The 23,422-nt window shown below is 39.8% G+C and overlaps 1 protein-coding gene across 1 annotated transcript; it reads left to right on the top strand.

The window, feature by feature from the left end:
* Positions 1–361: 361 nt before the first annotated feature.
* LOC148009507 (uncharacterized) lies at positions 362–17,682 on the top strand. Its single transcript, XM_087673250.1, has 4 exons — positions 362–766; positions 1,478–1,612; positions 1,715–1,785; positions 17,110–17,682. The coding sequence occupies exons 1-4, from the start codon at positions 476–478 to the stop codon at positions 17,390–17,392; spliced, it is 780 nt and encodes a 259-aa protein (XP_087529376.1). The 5' UTR covers positions 362–475; the 3' UTR covers positions 17,393–17,682.
* Positions 17,683–23,422: the final 5,740 nt, after the last annotated feature.

Here is a 23,422-nt window from a genome sequence, read left to right as displayed (position 1 = left end):
ATATATATATATATATATATATATATAGAGAGAGAGAGAGAGAGAGAGAGAGAGAGAGAGAGAGAGAGGGAGGTGTTTTGGGGGGGGGGGGTTTAAAACCATCACTTTAGAGGCGCAAGTCTTAACATGCAGTGCTAATACTACTCTATGTCCTAGCATGGAGCGCTCCTACTATACTATGCTATGTTTGGGATATTACACTTTGCCAAGGTCCAAGCTTCTCCACATGAAAAGTCAGCCATAAATATTATTTGTAAAAATTTCCCCTTTTTTTAAACGTTTTCCAAAAGAAAAACAAAGTGAGAACACATTGATTACTTTACAATTACAATAGTTTACAAAATTCTCCCATTGACCGGAGAAGGGGCCAAAGAACGGGGACAAAAACAAAAACAGGCTCTGGGCTAAAGCTGAGAAAGCAGCACCAACTGTGTGCGCGCAACTGCCACGGAGCTCAAGACGAAGAGTGAGAGAGATGTCCGAGATCAAACAGAAGGTGAAGGTGAAGCGAGAGCACGACGATGGCCGGTCTCAGCAGAGGTCCCCCGCGCTGTCATCGCCGAAAGTCAGCAATGCCTTGAAGTCCAGCAAGGACGTGAAGAAAGAACACTACGTGAAGAAAGAATTGGCATCACCTGTTAAGAAGGATCCTATGCCCGCAAAGCCTCTGAAGTTGAAAAAGGATGCCGAGAACATAAAGCCTCCTAAACAGGAACCCCCTGCTGCAAACAAGTCGGTTGTAAGCAAGACAGTCAAGAAGGAAGCGGTGAGAGAGAGAGAGAGAGAGAGAGAGAGAGAGAGAGAGATGCTGGCTAATGTTTTCTTTCGACTGCCCAATTCTCAATGTTTTCATACCATCATATGTGAACTTAGCAATGCCACAACATTTGGTGATTCATGTCTCACTCGTCTATTTGAACTCTTAGCTACTTCCAGTGCAGCATGTGACACCATAGAAGTGGCCAGTGCAGATCTGCCTCACAGTTGTTCTTTTCAAAGTATTTCGTTTATTTCTTGCTGCAGGCAAATGCCCCTCATTAACGTATGCGAGCTTATTTGACGCGCTACCCACTTACAACAGTAAATTGTATAAGGCTTTACTTAATTCCGAATTTGACTTGTTCACTTTCATACTGCTGTAACGTTAATGGATCTGCTGATAATTCAGACTGAAGCTCTGACATCCGTCCTTTTTCACCACATGTATGAAATGTATCTAGGTAGGCTTTTGATAGTATGGCTAAACATAATTTGATCACACTTTCAGGTGCCTCTTAAATAGGAGCACACCACCTAGTTAGTCATAGTATGAATTACTTAATCTCTAAAAAGGGACAACACTAGACGGGAGTATGTTGGTGTTCAGGTTTTCTCACTCTTAATGTTCAAAATGTGTGCTGATATTTCAAGGACTAGGTGGTGTGAGGTTTTCTCATCTAACATTCACTATGTGTACTGATATTTGCTGCAAATGCAGGTTTCTGTTTCAATAAGCAAAGCATCATCATCAAAGGATGTTTCAAAGAAGAGTAATGGCTCCAAGGAGGAACCAGAAAAAAAAGAGAGAAAGGTGTATAGTTTACCAGGGCAGAAGCATGATCCTCCAGATGAGGTGGCATATATTCTTTCTCTCTTTTTTGTTTGGGTCTTCTTAATTTGTCAAAGCTGTTCTGATTACAAATATATATCATAAGTTTCTTGGCTCTTCTTTCAGAGGGATCCTCTCAGGATTTTTTATGAGAGTTTGTACAAGGAAAACCCTAAAAGCGAAATGGCAGAAGTTTGGTAAGCATTACCTCATTTCTAATCTAGCAATAACTTCCACTTAGTTTTGTAAGTGACAGGAAAAGTGTTTTATAGGCTAAAATACTCTTCAACTATGTGAATGGGGGTGGGTTATTAGAAATAAAGAACAATTTTTGTCTAATGCAGCAACCCCAGCTTATAGGTCATTTGCGTTTTTAAGGCGCTATGAGGAAACAGTAAGGTTTGTAGAGAGAAAACACAAACATGGATGACTATGACTAGCTATGACAAGAACTCATAAACTCAGACAATGAATGAGTATGATGAATGAGATACAATCGGGGAGCTCAAGAAGTGGAGGTTATCCAATAGCCACTGAGTGATGGATCCTGAGTACAACAATCCATGAATGTTGATGATGTGGGCAATAGTGGAGGGAGTGAAACACGACACCTCTAGGTAGTGGGCAACTGCATGCTGAGAGCAAGTGGCAGCCAGCTGGGCTGAGGTAGCAACCACCTTGAGAGGGATAGATGATGAAAGAAAGTGATGAAATTTTGGCAGTTGAAGCAAGGGAATGATAAGAGAGTTGTATAGTGGAATGTGTGCAATATGCTTTTTTATAGGAGATTATTGGGCATTTGTCCTACCTTCAAATAAAAATTCATATTTTATAAATAGTTTTTGAAGCTAAATTAGGTTCAAAATGCGTGATAATTTGGGTATTTGTCCTACCACTATATGAAATATCGTTTTTCTCTAAATAATGTTCTTTTGAGGCGGTTTTTGTGGAGTTAAATTAGGTTGATTGATCATTTTTTAATATTGAGGCCTTTAATTTTACTTGCTCAACACCCCCTCTCAAGCCCAAAAATGTGTCTGAAGAAAGAGAAAGGGAGTATAGCTTTCCCTTCATTTATCCCAAAGGTCCCACCCCAAGGAGACCAAGGCGTCGGACCATGAATGCCATGGTGTATTGCTTTGGAATGCAGAGGCGATGCATATATTCTTTTTGGTCCCCAAGTGAATGGATGTTATGCTTTCTTATTTGTTTGAATAAATTATTGGTGATAGGATTCTCCATAAAGGATAGTCATGTGGCAAAGGTATTGATGACAAAGATGTGACGAGGTAAAGTTGCCAAGGGAGAATGTAGTAGAGGAGAAAGGAATCCCCTCACACCATCAATCTGATGGTAAGAAGGAGCAGCTCAAATTGACTTGTGATGCAAAGAACTTGAGAAGAATGAGAGAAGCACCCATACCATAGTTGCAAGTCTAAAGGAATAACAATAGCCAATGTTATCTCCATGCTGGCAAGATTGTGAAGATATTTTTGATCTCAAGCCTTGAAAAAGAGGACATTGTTCCTATCTCCTTGTTGGACAATATATGTAGGTGTAGCTATTAAGGCATGGTTGAAAATCCACGATTTCGGTCAAGCAAAACCTATAGATTGTGAAGGTTGGTGTTAAAAAGGATGGAGGATGAAGAACAAGGCTCTTTGCTGTGATGCATGACTTTTTGTGATGGATGGTCATAATGTACAGTGATCCCTTGTGATAAATAGGATAAGTTGATAGAGTTATGTAGGTGTTGCTAGCAAGGCATAGCTGAAAATTCATGGTTCTAGCAAAGGTCAAAACGTAGATCCTCAGGGTTGGTGTTGGAAAGGGTGGATGATGGAGGATAAGGCTCTTTCCCATGGTGCACAAACACCCACAATGGCTGGGGACCGTGATCCCCTATGAAGGATATGATAAGTTGGAAGAGCTGCACGAAGAAGGTGGGGGAGACTTAATAGCATAAGTTAAGGGTTTCCTATTTGAATTCCCTTCTATAGTATATTTAAACACATACTCCAACATAGAATACAAACACAATTGTATGACAAAGTATAGACTGATAAAAGAACTTAGTAGGGTTAGGATAACTCAGAGACAATAAACATTGAAGATGAATGAATGGATACAATGCTCAATGCAGCAAACACACTATGCAAGGTGAATATGGAACCTCAAACTCTTGTGTCTTTGGAGGACCAAGCTAGAGGATATGAATTGGAGTGTGTTGTACTCTGTATGGATCTTGAAATGCTGCAAACAGCCTCCAAAAGTGTATGGCAGCAGCAAACATAGATTTGGAGAGTCTAGATCAATGTTTAACAAGATTGGGTCAGGTCAAACAGTGGTCAACAATTGGGAAAAATGTCAAAATGATGTTGATAGTAGCAAAAACTGGAAATGCAACTGTAGGTGTTGATGTGGCAGCGAGCAAACCAGCAAACACAGGCTGCAATGATGATGTGGCAGGTTGGCATCAGCTCCTGGTCAGCAAATGCAGACTGGAAGTGCATGAATCAACAAAATGCAATAGTTTGGATGTAGTTGCACACCCGATTGGCCCTAAAACTGACGCCTCTTTCGGTATTTCTTTAGCTTTATTGAAGAAAAAGTTAATTTACAATGGGATTCTCCCGATCCCCTTTGCAATCCAAACTCCCCTTGCTGTCCAACGTGACCAGCAAGTCTTCAATCTGATTTACCCCTTGATTTTGGCACTTACTTGGCCTTCACCCACTTCATAGACGATGGAAATGCCCCAAATTCAATGGCTGGCTAGTCCTCCACTTGAATTTAGCTCAAATTCACCTTCAGCCTTGAAAAATCCAAGTCTTGGAGCCTCCAATTTTTTGGCGTGCTTCTCGAGGCTGCTGCTAAACCCTAATTTCTGCTGTAAATTAGGGTTTACAGCAAATAAATTTGCAATTTCTCAATCTCCAAGGGTTCAAATGCTGAGATCTTCGGAGCAAGGCTGTGAAATGGTTGGGAGATGAGAGAGAAAGATGTAGAGAGAGAAAATTCAGAGTTTTGTCGCGAAGAATGACCGAAAATCAGTCAAATGCAGCTGCTGCATGAATGACCTAGGCCAACAACGGGCACCAGATACCACCAAGTACGTGTGCAGCATAACTTATAGCAGCTTTTGCCTTTGACATCTCGTGATTTCCTCGGGTCCTGGGCTCGTAAATTTACTCTAACCCGAGTTACACTTCACATGTGCAACATTTACTTAACCATGTGAAGTGAGGTTTCAAAAATACATGTCCTTATCATAGCCCTCTCCCTTGAAATCCTTGCAATCGTCCTTGATTGCACTGCCAAATGCATCAAAAGCAAAGTACTACATTTCATATGCCCAACATATGCTAAAAATTACTGGCCAAGATAACATAACATAAGACTCACAAAGAATCTCAAAAATATTGCCAAATTATCATATGACATGTCCATTTCTCATGAGCTCAACTCATTTGGCAAAACCAAACCATAGTATAACAAAAACCAAGCATAAACCATGGCTGAAACATCAATGGCATCATAACATATGCTATTGTCCATGGAACTAGATGTAAACCATTGAAAATTGAGCATAATGTGATCATAAACTGATCACTTGCTGATCTGAGAGCTGATCACAACACAAGCTGCTGCAAATGTGACCCTTAACTGATCGCAAACTCATTGCAAAAACTGGCCAGCAATCAATGCAAAAACTGATCCAAAAAGTGACCATAAACGGTCCTCAAGCTGATAAAAAACTGAGCTGAATACCATTGAATATTAATGATCATATGCTGAAAACCAACATTCGATAATCAGCCCCTGATGATCATTAATTGATGCTACACTAAGCATAACCAATACCATATCAAGCATAACTGATTACACACCGAGCATAACGGATGCAAATGTATAGTTTCAAAGCTGCAGTGAAAACCATATTGATCTGCATGGCAAACATAGTGACTAGTATACCGAATAGTGATCCTCTGGCAAACATACTGTTCAGCTACAGTACCCTGAATGTATGCTGAATACTTTTGAGATCCACTACTTCTACAGCTGTCCATTAGTGAGGAGCGGAGGTGCTAGCTCCCTCGCAAGCATCAGGTAATACTCTGGACCTTTGCTCTGCTGAACTTGATTGAGCCTGAACTAAAGTCGGCTCTAATTGAAAAGCATCAAGGTAAAGCTGCAACAACGGAGGATGGTGTGCCAAGTCATCCTCCATCTATTTGGCATCCGTTGGTGAATAATTCTAAAACTTCATCAAGTATCTTCTGGAACCCTAATCTTCCTCTCTGTGTGCCAAAATCTGCTCTGGTACTAGTATTTCACCGAGCTCTTCAACCTCCAACTAAATTTCAGCAAAGATATCCTCTGGCACATCTCCATGAAAAGGTCTCAAGCTCACATGAAAGGCATTGTGTATTCGTCAGTGTGGAGGCAATTTCAGCCTATAGCATGCATCACTGGTCCTCTCCAACACTTGAAATGGCCCATACTATCTCATAGACAGCTTTGGATATAATTGCTCTTTGCCCTTCATCTTTTCAACTGTGCCTTTTCAAATCGTAGCAATACATAATCGCCCTTTGCAAAGTGCAAAGCACGCCTATGACGATCAACTGCTCTCTTTTGCTAATCATGTGATCTTTGAAGCGTATATTTAACCTTGTGATAAGTTGCATCCATGCTTTCCACATAGCGATCAAACTTAAAGATCTTATCTTTTGTGTGCAAAGTAGGGGATACTTTCTTACCACCCTCTACCACCTCAAATGGAGTTTTGCCTATAGAATTATGCAGTGTGTTATTGTAAGCAAACTCAACCAAGGGCAAATATTGCTCCCACTATGTCTTGTGGTTTGAAACATAGCACCTCAAAAGATCTAACACTGTGGAATTTGCTTCCTCAGACTGACCATCTGTCTGTGGATGGAAGGAGGATGAGAATTTCAGCGTGGTACCCATATTCTCAAACAAGCCCTTCCAAAATAAATTGGTCATTTGGGGGTCTCGATCACTAGTGATTGACTAGCATACCACGATACTTAAAGATGTGCTCTAAAAATAATTGTGCCATATGATTAGCCTTAATTTCCTTCCTCACTGAAATGAAATGGGCTTGTTTGCTAAACCTGCAAATGATAGTCTATATTCCATCATTCCCTATAGGTGTCTTAGGAAGCTAAAAAATAAAGTCCATTGCAATGCTCTACCAAGGCCTATTTGGAACAGGCAAGGGTTGCAACAAACGCGGCATCTTTTGCCTATCATGCTTTACCTTTTAGCGTACGATGCATGTCTTAACAAACTGTTCTACATCATACCTCAAAGCTGGCCAATAAAAGAAATGCTCCACTGCCTTGACCGTGGCATCAATACCTCTATGTCCTGCATACAGAGGAGCTTGACTTTTAGTGATAACTCTAGGCCTTAATTGCTTTGTGACACACAGTCATCCATACATCATTAGAAATCCATCTCTTACACAAAGTCTCTATGCCTTTGGTCATTGCAAAGCTGATCATAAACATTAGCAAAGTTCGAATTAGCAACATATTGCTCTTTCACGGCATCCAACTCAGTGTAATAAACCATATTGACAACCGACAACTGAGATTTACGTGACAATGCATCACTTTTTCCACTCTTTCTCTGCGATGTATTCCTCTTTCCAGCCCTATTTTTCAGATCTACCTTGTTTTTCAGCTTTATTTTCAAATTTACCCTTTTTCTCAGTCATTGACTGTTTGACATGTGACTTGGAAGTTGGCATCATCATCGTGGAATCTTGCATCCTTTCCACATAGCAATGTGTCGGTTGTAGTAGCAGTTTCTATAAGGTGAGACACACTGGAAACAGTGGACTTAATGCAAAAATCTTGAATATCCTTGGGCATACCACAAATATACTTCTCCACCTGCTCATGGAGGAGTACTGTGCGATAAGAAGTAACTGGCAGCAATGCATTCCAAAACTTCTTATTATACTAATCCAAGTTCCTTGCAATCTTTAGAATTCAACTGACTCCAAGTTGTCATAATGTCTACTTGAAAGGTATTTGTCAACCAATTTGAAGCAAACATTTGCTTGAATTGGACCCAAGTGGTAGGTGACTTCCCTTGAATAAGAAGTGTAGACCACCACCACTACAACACATTTCCCTTAAAAAATGTGGTTGCCTTGTGTATCTTAGATGCCTGTGTGAAGTTGCCTCCGGAATAGGTTGCATCAAACTGCTGAATAAAAACAAGTGCTTTCAGCCTATCTTGTGCACCACTGAAAGGCTCAAACTTTACACTTTTTCCACCTTCATCATAGTCCTTTAGCGGACCTATGGGAGTCAAGTTATCATAAATGGGCTGCTGCAAAAAGGGTGCATTGGTTGGATTTGCATAAAAACTAACACTATTTGAAGCATCTACATGACCAATACCAAATCCTTGTGCTCCAATAGTCCCGGGGGTTTCCGATACATATCCATATGGCCCGCTTTGTGCCCCAAGCATCATGCTTATGCTGCCATACATGGGATTAGGCATTCTACTTGCATTACCCGGATACATTGGGTGTTGTGAGCCATGCATTGGCTGTTGCATACCATAGGGATTTGTGCCATACATTCTCGTATGCGTGCCTGTCCAATCATAGCATGAAAAATTGTAACACTACCAGAGTATCCTTGCTGTCCCATGCATGCATGTGCATAATTGCGTTGCTGCCCATGTTCCTATGGATTGGCACTACTAGCACTACCAAGTTGGCTATGCATTTGCACTTACTGCCCCACGGATACAAATTGTTTGTGCTCATCAGGCATTTTGGGCACTTCTAAAGAAGGCTTAGGCATTTCCTTCGGTTCTTGTGGCTGGCTCGAAGCTGCAAAAGGTGTCTTCTTCTCTTTGCCTTTGCTGTCCTTCTTGGGGAATTTAGGAATCGAGTAAACAGGGGATCGTTTGCCAATTCAGCAAAAAGATTTGCTATTGTACGCGTTCGATCCTTGAAGCTATCATCAAATTCTTCAGCCCCTTGCTGGTCATCAGTCTCTTTATGCATTGAAGTGCCAATATTTGGGTCATTTCCCACATTTTCAGCATGCTATCCATATTGAGAACCATGCCCAACATCAGTCATTGCATTTTCCCCTTCACCACGTGATTGACCAAGGAGTGATGCATCCTCTCCACTGGATCCTATATCACCATGTGAAGACATGCTTGCTCTAATTCACTGTTGAGAACAATATCAACAATAATGCAATAGTCCCAAGTTGCAATCAAGTACCATGGGCCCACCCATTCAAAGGATTTGATGGTGTCTCGACAACGGAACCATGTAACTAGCCTTCATCCTTGGATAGGGTGGTAAATAACCCTTATTACAACTTAATTACAACAACAAACAATTAATGCAAATCTGAAAATACAAATCTACCTCTCGATCTTGGACAAAGCACACCCGATTGGCCCCATAATTGGCTCTCCTTTCGGTATTTTTTTAGCTTTATTAAAGAAAAAGTTAATTTACAATGGGATTCTCCCAATCCCCTTCGCAATCCAAACTCCCCTTGCTGTCCAAAGTCACCAGCAAGTCTTCAATCTGATTTGCCCCTTGATTCGGACACTTACTTGGCCTTCACCTACTTCATAGATTATGGAAATGCCCCAAATTCAATGGCTGGCTAGTCCTCCACTTGAATTTAGCTCAAATTCACCTTCAGCCCTGAAAAATCCAAGTCTTGGAGCTTCCAATTTTTTGGCACACTTCTCGAGGCTGCTGCTAAACCCTAATTTCTGCTGTAAATTAGGGTTTCCAGCAAAGAATTTTGCAATTTCTCAGCCTTCAAGGGTCCAAATGTTGAGATCTTTGGAGCAAGGCTGTGAAGTGGTTGGGAGATGATAGAGAAAGATGTAGAGAGAGAAAATTCAGAGTTTTGTCGCGAAGAATGACCGAAAATTTGTCAAATGCAGTTGCTGCTTTGCCACAATAGCTTGTAGATGCAAAGAACTGAAAAAAATGAGTCATTTATTGTTGTTGCCTTGTCTCAAAAGCCTGTAGATGCTGTCACCTGTTGTTGATTGGTCTTCTCTTGCCCCTGGTTGCCTTAGAAGGTCCTCCAATGGCTGCAAATCAGACCAGCAACATCTCCTCCCTCTCTCTTGCAAGCTAAATACACTGAAAATGCCTCTCTCTAGCCTCTAAAGACGTTTTTTAGTATTGCATGGGCATTTTTGACAAGTGGCAGCCTTCCCAAATGTTTTTTTTAGCATTAGCCATAATTAAATATTAATTTTCAGTCTTTAAATATTGATAATTAATCTAATAATTATTTCGATGCCCTAAAAAATAATCTGACTGGCCAATAATTAAATTGGCTCGGCAACTTCCATTCCTGAGTGTCTCTGCACCATCTTTGACCATCAGATTGGCGTTAGGTACCATTAAACGCCACTTCTCTACTTATGGCCAAATGAATGACCTAGGCCAACAACAGGCACCAGATACCACTAAGTACCTGTGTGGCATAACTTATAGCAACTTTTGCCTTTGACATCCCGTGATTTCCTTAGGTCCCTAGCTCGTAAATTTACTCTAATCCTAGTTACACCTCACATGTGCAACATTTACTTAACCATGTGAAGTGAGGTTTCAAAAATACATGTCCCCATGATAGCTGCAAACTATCGTCAATTGATGGAGAAGGGTTGGATGCAAGTGCCTATTGAGGGGCAACAAACTTGAACTGAGAGGTTTATTGGAAGGGGTGTGGACAGCAGAGCATGGGCGCCAATAATATGCAAAACAAGATTGGGTTTGAGTGGTGGGCAACTTGCATATTTATAGACGAGTGGATCCTCCCAAATTAGGGTTTGGTTATGGGACATAGACACTCTCCAAAAAATGCTGGTAATAATTGGGTTTTAGGACTGTAGTAAATCGATGGTGATGACAAGAAGTGGTGATGGAGTGGTTTGGCTTGCCACAGTAGGTGCATGCATGGTCAAGGATTTAGAAATCAACGTATGGTAAGGAACCCATAACACAAATTGGTGTTGCAATAATTGAACTTGAAAAATATGAGGGTGGAATATTGAGTTTTCTTGCAAATGAGAATGTTGCAGCAGGAGGGAAAGAGTGTAGAAATCTTGAGATGTTAGAAGTTAGATCATGCTACTCTTGCAAAGCTTTGCACACTCGTAGAAGATGGAGAATGGGGGATCTCATGTAGTTGAGGCTGTCTAGCAGCCACACTCTCTCATGGGAGCGGACTGAGGGACGGATCTCGAGTGTAACAATCCACCAATGCTGATGATCTAGGCAGCAATGAAGGAAGCAAAATGCCTTTGGGCAGTAGGATGTTGGTGATAACTCGAGGGCAGCAAAACACGTTTGCAGGCTGAAATGCAGCCCGATCTTGATTGATTAAGACGTTAGCAGTTTTGGCAGCCGAATACAGTCTTCTGGTAGCAGAAAACATAGACTGTTGTGTAGAAAGCATAGGGCAGTAGCATTTCCAAGTGATGATGACATGGCAAGTGGCAACTGGGACTGTTGGCGACAAGCAGGGAGGCACCTCCAGAGTCCAGGTAGTGGGCAGTATCAGGCTGAGAGCAGGTGGCAGCCGTCAGGGCAGAGGCAGCAGTCACTTGAAAAGGGAGAGATGATGAAGGAACGTGGTGGAGGGCTGGGATTGAAAGTGAGGGAAGGATCAATGAGTGGGAGAGTAGAACACCCACAACATGTCCTTCTATGGGAGATTTTTGGAGTTTTGTAAAGAAATGATATGACAAACATAGAAAAGTAAAATCTACAACAACATGGAGAACACAATCTAAATAATGTTAATGAATGTATGAAAGCATGATAACATGTTACACAATAAGTGGGGCCTTGAACCTTGTGTCTGTAGGGCTAGGGCAGAGGTGGCTGAAGGAGTGGGTGTTGAAGCTGTAGACAATAGGAATAGCACTTCAAGAAGCTCCTTAAATTGAGGTGTTTGTTGTACAGGGGATGTAGGAAGTAGCGGATATGAAAAGGGCTCATGGTAAGTTGGCTGGTAATGATGAATGAAGGATGGGATGCACAAACTCGAGACTCCTATTTATCTAGGATTGGGGGTGCAATCCTCCTATTGCTAAAAATAATGCATTTAATATTAGTAAATAAGCATTAATTTGATGTTGGGGTTGTTTTATGGAGAGTAAATTAGGGATTGTGCCTAGATATGCTGCATAATGCAAGGAGTTTTCATCTTTAGATTGTACTTGCAAAAATACAAGTTTTTCCCTTGTCCAAAGTGCTCTGTTTTACATTGGCACAATGCCAATGGATGGGGGATGGGGGTAATGGAAAGTATTATGCTTAACAAAATGCTATGAGTAGTGCAGTGGTATTACTTGAGCATTACCCTGATAGGGGGATTATTCGCTTTTCCAAGTGTCCTTTTACAAGTATGAATCATGTAGATGGAGGTAGATGATGATAGAGAGATATGAATGTTTCAATACAGTGTGACCAAGATCTTGTAAGGACCTAGAAAATGATATCGCTTCTCTCACTAGTGGACGGTGGAAGAAGTAAGCACCTGGTGCGCAGATCGGATGCTGTATACTCGCGTAGTGAATGCCGGAAGGTCCCCAAGAACAAAATAACTCTACTTTTTGTACAAAACTCAAGGTAAAAAAAGCATGCACGACATGAACAAGAGACCAATTGGGTGCAATCTCCCCCCATGCCTTGTGTGAGCGTTCCACAAAGCATGTATTTTATGTATTAATCATCTTCAAGCTCAAATAATAGCCCATATTACAAAATAGCTCGCTTTTGGCTTTTGAGTTTGCTTTAGCACAAAATAGAAATAAAGCTAATGGGCGGTGTCCAAAGAGTCGGGCATACCCAATACAATGTCCAAGTACCAATAACATAATCGTGCGTCCATACGCATATAAAATAATAAATAAATATCCAACGCCTCAATAAATAGGCGTGACAAAATATAGGCGCCATGCCTAATATATGCATCCATCAAAATATAAGTGATAACTCGAATACTTGCTATCCTTCAATGCTTTCCTCCGCCACTGCTGCTATCTCTACACATCAACTGAAGCATTCACAATCGTTAGTAAAATAATACAATTAAACCGACAAAAGTGAATACCTAGCAGTCTTCAGCTACATAAATAAATCAACTGGTTAGAAATCAATCCTAACCTTAATTTATTACGAGTGCGCACTCTAAACTCATAAACGTTTATTAATTTAATATGCATTTTGCGGAATCACCCGCTATGGAATCACCCATGTACACACTGAATTAATGAAACGCCCGAAAAAGATAGGCATCCCCATCAACTTCTCGCACAAAGAATCCACTTTGTGTATGAGCCCCGGTCAACAAAGTTTACACGGAATCCACCGTAAAACCTCACGGAATCCACCGTGGCACGGAATCCACCGTGAAATATATTATTGGGGCGTTGGATATTTATTTATTATTTTGTATGCGCATGGGCGCATGATTATGTTATTGGTACTTGGACATTGTATTGGATATGCGTGACTCTTTGGACACCGCCCATTAGCTTTATTTCTATTTTGTGCTAAAGCAAACTCAAAAGCCAAAAGCGAGCTATTTTGTAATATGGGCTATTATTTGAGCTTGAAGATGATTAATACATAAAATACATGCTTTGTGGAGCGCTCACACAAGGCATGGGGGGAGATTGCACCCAATTGGTCTCTTGTTCATGTCGTGCATGCTTTTTTTACCTTGAGTTTTGTGCAAAAAGTAGAGTTATTTTGTTCTTGGGGACCTTCCGGCATTCACTACGCGAGCATACAGCATCCGATCTGCGCACCAGCACCCTAGCCCAACGTGTCCATGTGGAAAGGGGGGAGAAGCACTCAAAGAAGAAGAATGATATGCATGTTCAGCAAAAAACCCGTGAAATGAAGGGCCTCTGTGGTAGCCTCAAGGAAGATTGTAGCTTGGCCTTGGGAGAAGTCTCCATTGCTAGTTTGGAGTGGGAAGCCCAACCAAAGAGGGACAATGGAGCTAGGAAGTGTTGAACTATCCAAGTTTTTTCTTTAATCAAAACGGTAGGTCATGTAGGGTTTAGTTCCAAACTGAGAATACAAATGCATAAGAATTGTTACAGTGTCGTGTTACACAAGTGAATGCATGGGCCGATTGAAAAAAACACACACACACACACACACACACACACACACACACACACACACACACAATTTTCAGAAAAAACTAAATGCTGAAGGCTGAATTTTAAAGTAGACTATGTACATGGCATGTGTTTGAGTATGTGCTTAGCAAACCTCACTCTCATTGATAAAAAATACAAAGTACATGATTGTTGGGAGCCATGGCCTATAAATAGGCTGTAGGAGGGGGGAAAAGACAGCAAGTCGGACTATTGTGGATTGCTTGCTTGATTGCCTGTTATCGGTCATGTGCCCGTGATGGTTGCTCGCTACTTGGTGACTACCTTCCACCTTTACTTGATTGCTCGAAGGCCGTCAACCTGCTTGTTACCCATCCAAGAGGTGTATCACTAACACCCCGTCTTAGATCTAAATGGGGCATAAGGCCCAAGCATTTGAAATGATGATGTAAAGTGGCTTGAGAAAGAGCTTTGGTGAAGAGATTCGCCAAGTTATCCTCTATGTTATAGTACTCCAAAGCGACTGTGTTGTCCAATATCTTCTATCTAATGTAGTGGTATTGGATCTTGATGTGCTTGGTTTGTGTTTGAAATATTGAATTCCGAGCAATGGCTATGCAACTCTACTTGTCAAATAGGATAGGAGTGGCATGGCTTTGAGGACAACCAAGCTCTTGGAACAATCTTTGAAGCCACACAGTCTCACATGCAGTAGTCAATGTTGCTTTGTATTCTACTTCCGTAGAAGATAGGGTGGTTGTTGGTTGCTTCTTGCTACTCCAAGAAATAGCACCTATATCAAGTTAGAAGCAAAATCTAATAGTCGATCACTGATTATCAACATACCTGCCCCACTTGGAGGTAGTCCATCCATGAAAACACTAGAGCGGTGTCTCCTGAATTGTATGGATAGAATAGGCCATAGTTGGGTGTGCTCTTGAGGAATCAAAAAAACCTCATAGTAGCCCGCCGATGAGATTTCTTGGGCTTACTCATAAACCTTGCAAGCAAACCTATAGGAAAACAAAGAGCCAGATGGGTGCTAAGCTACCAAACTAAGGATCCAACTAGCCTTCCATAATTGGAAGGATCACCGGTGTTGGAATCTCCATAAGTTGAATCTTCTAGTTCACATCCATCACCAAATGACAAGTTATCATCCCTAAGGCGGCCAAGAGCTATTGGACATAATGTTGGCAAGAGAGCAATATCATTGTGCCATATTGCATGGCCAAGGAAGAAATAAAGTAATCCCATGTCGGTCACCTCAAACTTTTGATTGATAGCATCTTGAGTTTGCTGCACTGTCTGCATGTGGTCCCTTGTCAGTATGAGATCATCTACATAAAGCACAAACACTTTGGTTCGGCCACCTGAGGTGTCAATATTCAAATTGGTATTGGAGTTTGATCTATGATACCCCAACCTTTCTCAGAAAAAGGTATCAAAATTTTGCTCCAAGCATGAGATACCAATGAAATGTTCCCCTAGGATCCAACATGCACACGAGACATGACACAAGCAATACAAAACATGAAGGGGATGGATTAGACTCATTTGATACGACTAGCCCCTATTGTCCTAGTAAGGTATGCATTGGCCAATGGACCTGAAGTCCAAGAGTGGTGATCACAAGGTGATGTGCACAAATGGGCCTGGAGTCTTATAAATAGGACTTAGTTGCCCTAACCCTAGAGTGTCCCATATTGCACTTGCACTAGGCCACTCCATGACCCAAGGCTGTGATCAATGCTGTTGGTGCCCATTTGGATGTCCATGGATTTAATGAGTTTTCTCACTCACTTGCCATTGACCAAGTCAATGAATTTCCTTTGACCAAGTCAATAGGGTCTTGGGAACTTGCAACTTATTTCATGCAAGTTACCTTATTGAAAGTTTATTGGGCATCTAGTAGAACAACTAAGAGTATTTCTCTGCTTGTACTGATGAGTCTACTTTCTACTAAGGAACCACAGATGCGATTCCTCCAAGATTTGTGGATGCAATACTCTATTTGCTAATGTTTGACTATTTCACCTGTTCAAATGTGATTTCTGAGTCCGGCATGTTGTGCCTTTGGTCATAACTGCTGTCAGAACTGCTCATCAGAAGCACAATTGTGGCACAGACTCAAAGAGTTAAGTTTTGAGAGTAATTTTGAGCAATGAAAAGACTTGATGATATACAGTGCACAAGGTTTTGTGAAAAGATCAGCAATCACGGGAAGTGTTGCACAATACACATTCCTCAAAAGATGGATGGTGGAGACAAGAAGTCAAATTTAGCATAGCTTGTCCATGCACGGTATGAATGTGGTCACAAGACAAGAAGTCAAATTTAGCATAGCTTGTCCATGCACGGTATGAATGTGGTCACACCTCCCCTTTAGGGAGCTTGCAGGTTTGCTTCCTTCAGTCAGGAGATAGGGAATAACTGTAACTGAAGCATTCAGCATCAGGGGTAGTGGAGGAGTGGGAGGAGGTTTTTTCTTTGCATTTTGTAACTTCCACGGAAGTTTGACAATTTCTCATTTTGATTCTGAGTAAATGATGCCATTTATGTGTGAGGCTATTTGAGTATATGAAGCCATTTATGTGTGAGGCTAGCTAGGGCCAGCAATACACAAGAGGACTTTAAGTGTGTCTTCAAATTGAGTTCATGATCAGTAGTAACATGGGATTAACCAGAAACATACAGTCAATGTTTCTTTCCGATGTCCATGCATATCTGTTTAGATGGGATATATTGTCGGCACAGTTTCCCTCTGAATTTAACTAATGGGCTAGTGAAGGGCAGGTTGCTGCAATAACATGATCATAACCGTGCAAACAGCAACTTATATTGTTCTGCAATAGCTGCATATAAAAAGTACAAGATGGTGTGACTTGAATCAAGTTTAAGAGATGGTTGAATGTTGAGTCACAGACAAATACAAAAAACGGTTTAAAAATTGACTGAAAATATTCTCAGATTGGCTGTCATTATTATTACAAAACTAGCCTCTTAAGTTCGGATTTTGATTCTCTTATACATTGAATAACAGTATTTAAAGTCGGATCCGAGTCTCTCTTTTACTAGTTAAATGTTAAATGTATGCATTAGCAAACATCTGCTCAACTGGACCACCTGAACTTAATGCAGACTTAACACAAATGTTTCAATGCCAAATTGGCAGCTAGAGATGCCAAACTGCTCTTACTATGTTTTGGCTTTTTTTGTACATGAACGATGGTTCTTCATGTAACTATATATTTTATGTGGTTTGCAATAAGATCTCACTATTAAGTATGGGTTGTGACTTCCTGCTAATTCACTTTGTTCCTCACTGGCAGGATGATGGAGCATGGCCTTTTAGGACCTGAGGCAGCTAAAAAGGCATTTGAGCGGAAGAAAAAGAGTCAGCTCAATCAAAAACTGAGCTCCCCTGTCAAAATATCCAAGGAAGTTGTGGTGAAGTCCGAAAAGACTTCCATGAAGGTGGTGTTGAAGTCTGACAAAAAAGGTTCAAGTTCTAATGGTGACAGTAAACTATCAAAGTTGAAAAGAAAGCTAGATTCGGATGATGATGATGATTTTATATTGAAGCCCAAAAAGAAGCTGAACACGAACTCATAGCTTCAGAATGCGAATTCAGTCTACACTAAATTTCTAGAGCATTTCTATAATCGTGACCAGAACAAGCAGAGTCTGGTTGCTGCACCTGTACTATTTTATAGATTCATGCATTCAAACTCTCAGGTGGACTGTTGGAAGGCAAGTGAGTTGGTTGAAACTTGAGGCTTTACTTCTCTGCTTATTGTACACTCGAGTTTGAAAATTGCTACAAAATTGGCCATTAAGCTTTCTGTATTATATAATCATTTGGAAAGAATTTTAGATTCAAACTTTTTTTCCCTGTTATTAGCATTTTCTTCTGAGACAGGAAAAAAATCGCATGAGAGTAGTTGTTCAGGATTGTGTTGATGATCAGGCAAATGATAATAGGATGCTGAAGGTATTTAGATGTCTTATCTGTTTCTTTTGGTATGGCCGTGCATAAGAGAGACTAGGCTACTCAGGATGCTGCTCAATGGTCAATAAAAAGACTTCCCACTCAAAGACTCTGAAGGTACTAGTTCTTAGAATCGGTGAATGGATACTGTCCTCATTGGGGGTGGGCCTGAGTCAGCGGCACCCAGCCCATTACCCACAGACTGGTGGCTGAAACTTGGAATGCAAAGAGGCATATCTGAAGCTGGCTTTAAGTGTGGAGAGAGATGAATCCTACGTCTTGCCAAGCAGAGCTTTGACTGTCACAGCAGCATCACCATTTTTAAAAAGACTGATCAAAGCTGGAAATCCTGCTATTCACTGTAGCCCCATTAACAAGCACTTGCAACAACTTTTCTTCCTCAAATGGCTGGATTGCTGGATTTGAAAGCCAACACGGTTTTGGGTCACAGAAAAACTCAAACTTGAACCATGTGAACAGCTTTTCTGCAATTGGTGCTTAATGTGCAATTTGGAATTGCTATTTAAACAACAGCTGTATGCCTCTTATAACGTTTTTGGCGGCCATATCACAACTTCAAAGAAACCAAAGCATCTGGCTAGTCTTATTTTGCAACTTAACAAAATATTTCATGTAGTTCGCATTGTAGTTTTTTAGCAGCTACAGAAGTCATTTTCTTCTCTCTCTCTTTTTTTTCATAAATTCTTTTTTTCGTAATTTTTTTTTTCATAAATTCTCTCTCTCTCTCTCTCTCTCTCTCTCAGGATTCATACCTACAGATGCTAGAATTATGTGCATAAAGTGTCGAAGAATTTATGTCATTATAGTGCCTTTATTGTCAACCTGTTTTACCATGAATCAATGATTCGTGTTCGAAAAATTTACAATTTGTTATCATAAAATCTAGTATCTGTTTTGTAACTTGCAGTTCCAATAACTGATCGGTAAAATCACCATTGTCTCTCATGCGTCAAGCATGAATGCTAACATGATTATGGTGGGTTACAACTGGGTGTGTATTTTCCACAAGAGTGCCACCCTCGTACAAAGATCACAATGATGCCAGATTCCTAAAAATGCTCTAGAGAAATAAAACTCTCTTTGATGGAAATGCTTGGACACCAAGAACCTAGTATCTGAATCCAATACCCCATCCAATGAAACTGAGCATAGGATGACCTTGTAAGGCAAGTCCATAGATTTCCATCCTTTAGTTGGGGAAACCATTAGCAAACAAGACTAGTTACAATCAAGATCCAGGTTTCAGGGATGGAGTTGAGTCATATAACTTAGATGGACATGGATAGAATCTTTGTTATTGTAGAGTGCCCCATTTTGTGGAGAGCGATGGATGAGCGAGGGGACAAGACTTAGAGACCAAAGTGCGAGAGGAATTTGATGAGTGATGATAGGGAAGTTGGGTTTTATTGCTTGAAAGTTCATAGCACAACTTAGGTTTTATTGTTTGGAAGTTGATATTACAATTGAATTCCCTTGAGGTAGGGGCTTGCTTTAAATAAGGTGATATTGGCAATTTGTTTTGAGGAAAACATAGGATTGATATAAGAGGTTACTTTAGTATCCATTGTGGCCTTTTTGATAGGTGAGAAGCTCACTCGCACAATTAGGTGACATTGTGAGGTGGTATTTCTTGCTTATTAGAAGTAGGTGAGCTCCTTGCTCCATGTGTCACGGGGACATGAATTTTTAATGCTTAGCTTTGGCACTATTAAGTTCTACACATGTGAAGTGCAAGCTAGTTGAGTCACGTTGACAATCTAAATACCCCAAGTGAGCAATGGGTGATATTGGCAAAAGTTGTATAAAGTTATGTTGGGGTAAGCACTTGTGGATGCCTAGTGTCACTTTGGGTCTAGGCCATTAAGCAGACCATTAAAATATCTAGTGGTGACATTAGGGGACTAGGCATTTAGTAAAATGCTAGTCAATGGCCAATTAATTTGGGATAATTAAATGTCCCATAGGGATTAGCACATTAATTATGAATGGGTATTAGCTAGTTTTGGGAAAGCACAAAGTAATTATTAATTAATTTTTACAAATTAAAATTATAAAAATGAATTAGTTAATGGTAAAAATTACAATTGGAATGCTACCAAGTGGCAAAAGAGTTGCCACTTGTCGAAATCACCCATGCAAATTGATGGGAGGATTGTTGAGGAATTGGTTAACGTTATTCTAGCCATAATGAGGATTATATATATATATATATATATATATATATATATATATATATATATATATATATATATATAGAGAGAGAGAGAGAGAGAGAGAGAGAGAGAGAATGTGTGTGTGCGCATGCTTGTGCATGTGTGCTACTACACCAAGCGTTAATAGTTCTAGTGCATTTACAATCGACAAGAGGGGTCCATGTAACAAGCAATAGCTCCCAAGGTGTGGCTAGTAGTAGGTAACTCTATTCTAGGGCATGCGACAAGCATTGGGGGCTTCTAGATTGGCATGCAATAGTAGTGTTGTTGGTTCATGCACTTTTTGGCACTTGGAATCTCTCTCAAGAGCTTTCTCTCATCTCTAGTCATTCTCTCATCAATTCGCAAACTTTTCCATCTCTGGGTGGAGCAATTAAAGAAATTGTTAGTGAAACCCTAATTTGTAGCAACAATTAGGGTTTCCACAATTGCCTTGAGATACTATTGAATTACGGGGTGGGACTTGTTAGCGTGTCTCCAATCAATGCACCACATTTTTTGGAGCTATTGTGAATAAAAGCTCCAATCTTGCCTCAATAGCTAAGAGGATATCTATACTCAATGGTGGAGAAAGCTTGTGTGAAGTGTAGCAAGAAAATGCTAGGAAGTGAATCACTTGAAGTAACCTCAACCATTCAGAAGCTTAACACTACGAAAGGATTATTCAACATTTGTAATAGTGAATTCAGAGATATTGATTGCGATGCATGAATCCAAGATTATACAATTGTAAAAAAAACCAAATGAGGTAAAATCTAGAGCTGTTTAGGAGCCCCCTCAATGTTGTTATTATCCATAACATCTTATTGTTGGTCCAATGTTTCAATTAAAGAACTGAGTGAAGAATAGTTCCTGTTGGGCAATACATGGTGAGAGTGGAAGATAAGATATCATCCAAATCAAAGATGTGGCCACCTTGCCCTCCATTCGCTTCTCCACAATCAAGTTACACTTGATTATTGAGGAGCAAGCCAATATTGGATACCAAATTAAAGATCATGTTGAAGTCAAAACTAAGCCAATCAATACATTGTGGCAAAGTAAATATTAATGAACCTTGGATAACCACCAAACAAGAAGAGAATGCAACCCACGGTTGCAAAATCCTATTTAGTAGTCATTATCTAAGAAATAAGGTCCCTCAAAACATTAGTTAGAAAAATGGGACACTACCATGAATAAGGCGAATAGTATTGCACCAAAAATACTAGAGCGACATGTTGGAGTGTGCATAAGAAGTAACAGATGTTGATAATTATGCACCTAATCGCTCTTTTCAAAATGAGAAAGATTTGAAGTTTGAGAGATGCTTCAAGGGTGTACCCAAGGTTTGAATTCACACACCCATGTACACACCCACACATTGAAACCACTTGAGCTACAACCTTGATGGCAATGCACCTAATCTTGATACTATCTATATAATAGACTCTAAAGTCACTAAGGGATTCAAACTCTTGATCATGGATCTTACAAAATATTCCCTTTCAAATGTATGGAAAATTTGTGTCACCAACCAAGGACATTCCAAAATTTAAATCCTACCATGATTTGTTTAAATTAATTAATCTCCATGGTGTCTATCCATACACAATCTTATCGTGAGCACATTGGCTTTTATAGTAGAGATGGGAGATTTGGTATTAATGGTAGAGACGACAATATATCTAGAAGACCATCACATAATTCATAGTTTTCTTCATCTCAATTATACACACTATCTACAATATTCCATAATCCATTGTTGCAAATAATATAATCATCTTACGTATTTTTTCTCGCATTAGTGTGCAAAGGAAATGCTTTAATGACTCCAAAGCTCTAAATGATCAAAATAGACTTAACTACATTTCCATGACTTCTAGACTAACCCACTTATCATGAAACATTTAGCATTCACCGACGACATGAAATCAACTTCATTTGCAATAGTTTCTAAATTGGCACAATAGAAATAAAGAAGTCGACCATAACCCAATACATCAAACGAAAGCTTAGCCTAATAGAAAACATATATCAAATTATGTCATTTCAAGATGAAAATATTTAGTGTTTCAAATATTTTAGGATGAAAACAACTCAAAACAAACTTGATAACTTTCAACATCATTTAGAGCATGAAGCATTGTCCTAGAGGGTTTCATAAGCAACCTTTAATCAACTTTGGTTCATGTGTAATAAATCCTAAATTGGCATGATGAAAAATATAGAAACCAAAAGCATAAGCAAACCCAAGAAAAGAAAGCTTAGCCTATTGAAGGGCCATAAGAAAAGAGGTGATATATTGTCACCAATAGAGATGAGATTGAACTAATAGTCTATAAGCCACCTCATTAAAACACGTTTGAGTTGACACCCTTATTAAAGTGATTGAGTAAATTTTAGTAGCCAATCTTCTTTATTCTACAAAAGTGAAGGAGGCTCTTAAATGATGCAAAAGTCCCAATAGTTTAGGAGGTGTGACCAAATCCAAAAAATGGGAGTTCAAGCTATACTTCAAATATGTTTGAAAATGGAAATAGCTCTAGAAGACTTGAATGCCTTGTCAGCACAGTAGATTAGAAGTGAATAATCCATGTGATTGAGACCATTGTTTTCCTATTGAAGTGGCAACACTATGGTAAGCTCCTTGCCTAAAGTCTTTAGGTTGGAAAAAAGATGGAATGGGTGATTTCCTCAAAGTCCTCCCATGCTGAGTACTATGTGAGTAGCTATATTATACAACAAATCGTGATTTCATCACAAATTCAACCATCTATCCTAGTTTATTCTTCATCTTTGTTTGATAATTGTTCCATCATGGTGGACAAATCATTCACTCAATGTCTACCTTACTTGCAACACCTTCATGCTTTCTACCACAACAAACTTTGGGCTTAGTGAGAAATCTGTTTTAATTTTTTCATTGACTTGAGATTTTTGTTTTTAAAAATTTCCATGACTTCCCCTTATTAGAACTCTTGCTTTTAGTCTTAGAGCTTTGAGAGGCTGGCATGGATCTTCACATCTAATTTTAGAAGGTTTGCTAGCATGTCCAAAAATTGTTCATCAAAGTTTCTTTGCTCAATAATGGATTTCAAAAACCTACATATCAACCCTATCCTTACAAAAAAGTCAAAAACTCAAATTGCTAGTTATTGATAAGTTGATTGTTATACAAACATACATCATGATTACTGTGTAATTTTTAACAGAGGAATATTAATAAACATTTTGTAGTTGTTTGTTAATTGCAATGGTTTTGCTTAGGAACATCTTTTTATGTTGTTATGCAGTACTAAAACCTTATTGAACCACCCATTAAAATAGGTTTGGATATTGTTTGCCACTTTGGCAATTCACGTTGATCATCACAATTAAATTTCCTACCCTGAGAAGCATAGGCCAATACACTCCAAGTGTGCGTATGATTAAGGCTTA

This window comes from Lygodium microphyllum, chromosome 30 (genome assembly GCF_053477565.2).
Source record: "Lygodium microphyllum isolate KBCC chromosome 30, Lygodium_microphyllum_v1.1.10, whole genome shotgun sequence".
NCBI classification, from domain to species: Eukaryota; Viridiplantae; Streptophyta; class Polypodiopsida; order Schizaeales; family Lygodiaceae; genus Lygodium; species Lygodium microphyllum.
This window is presented reverse-complemented; position numbering and strand designations above follow the sequence as displayed.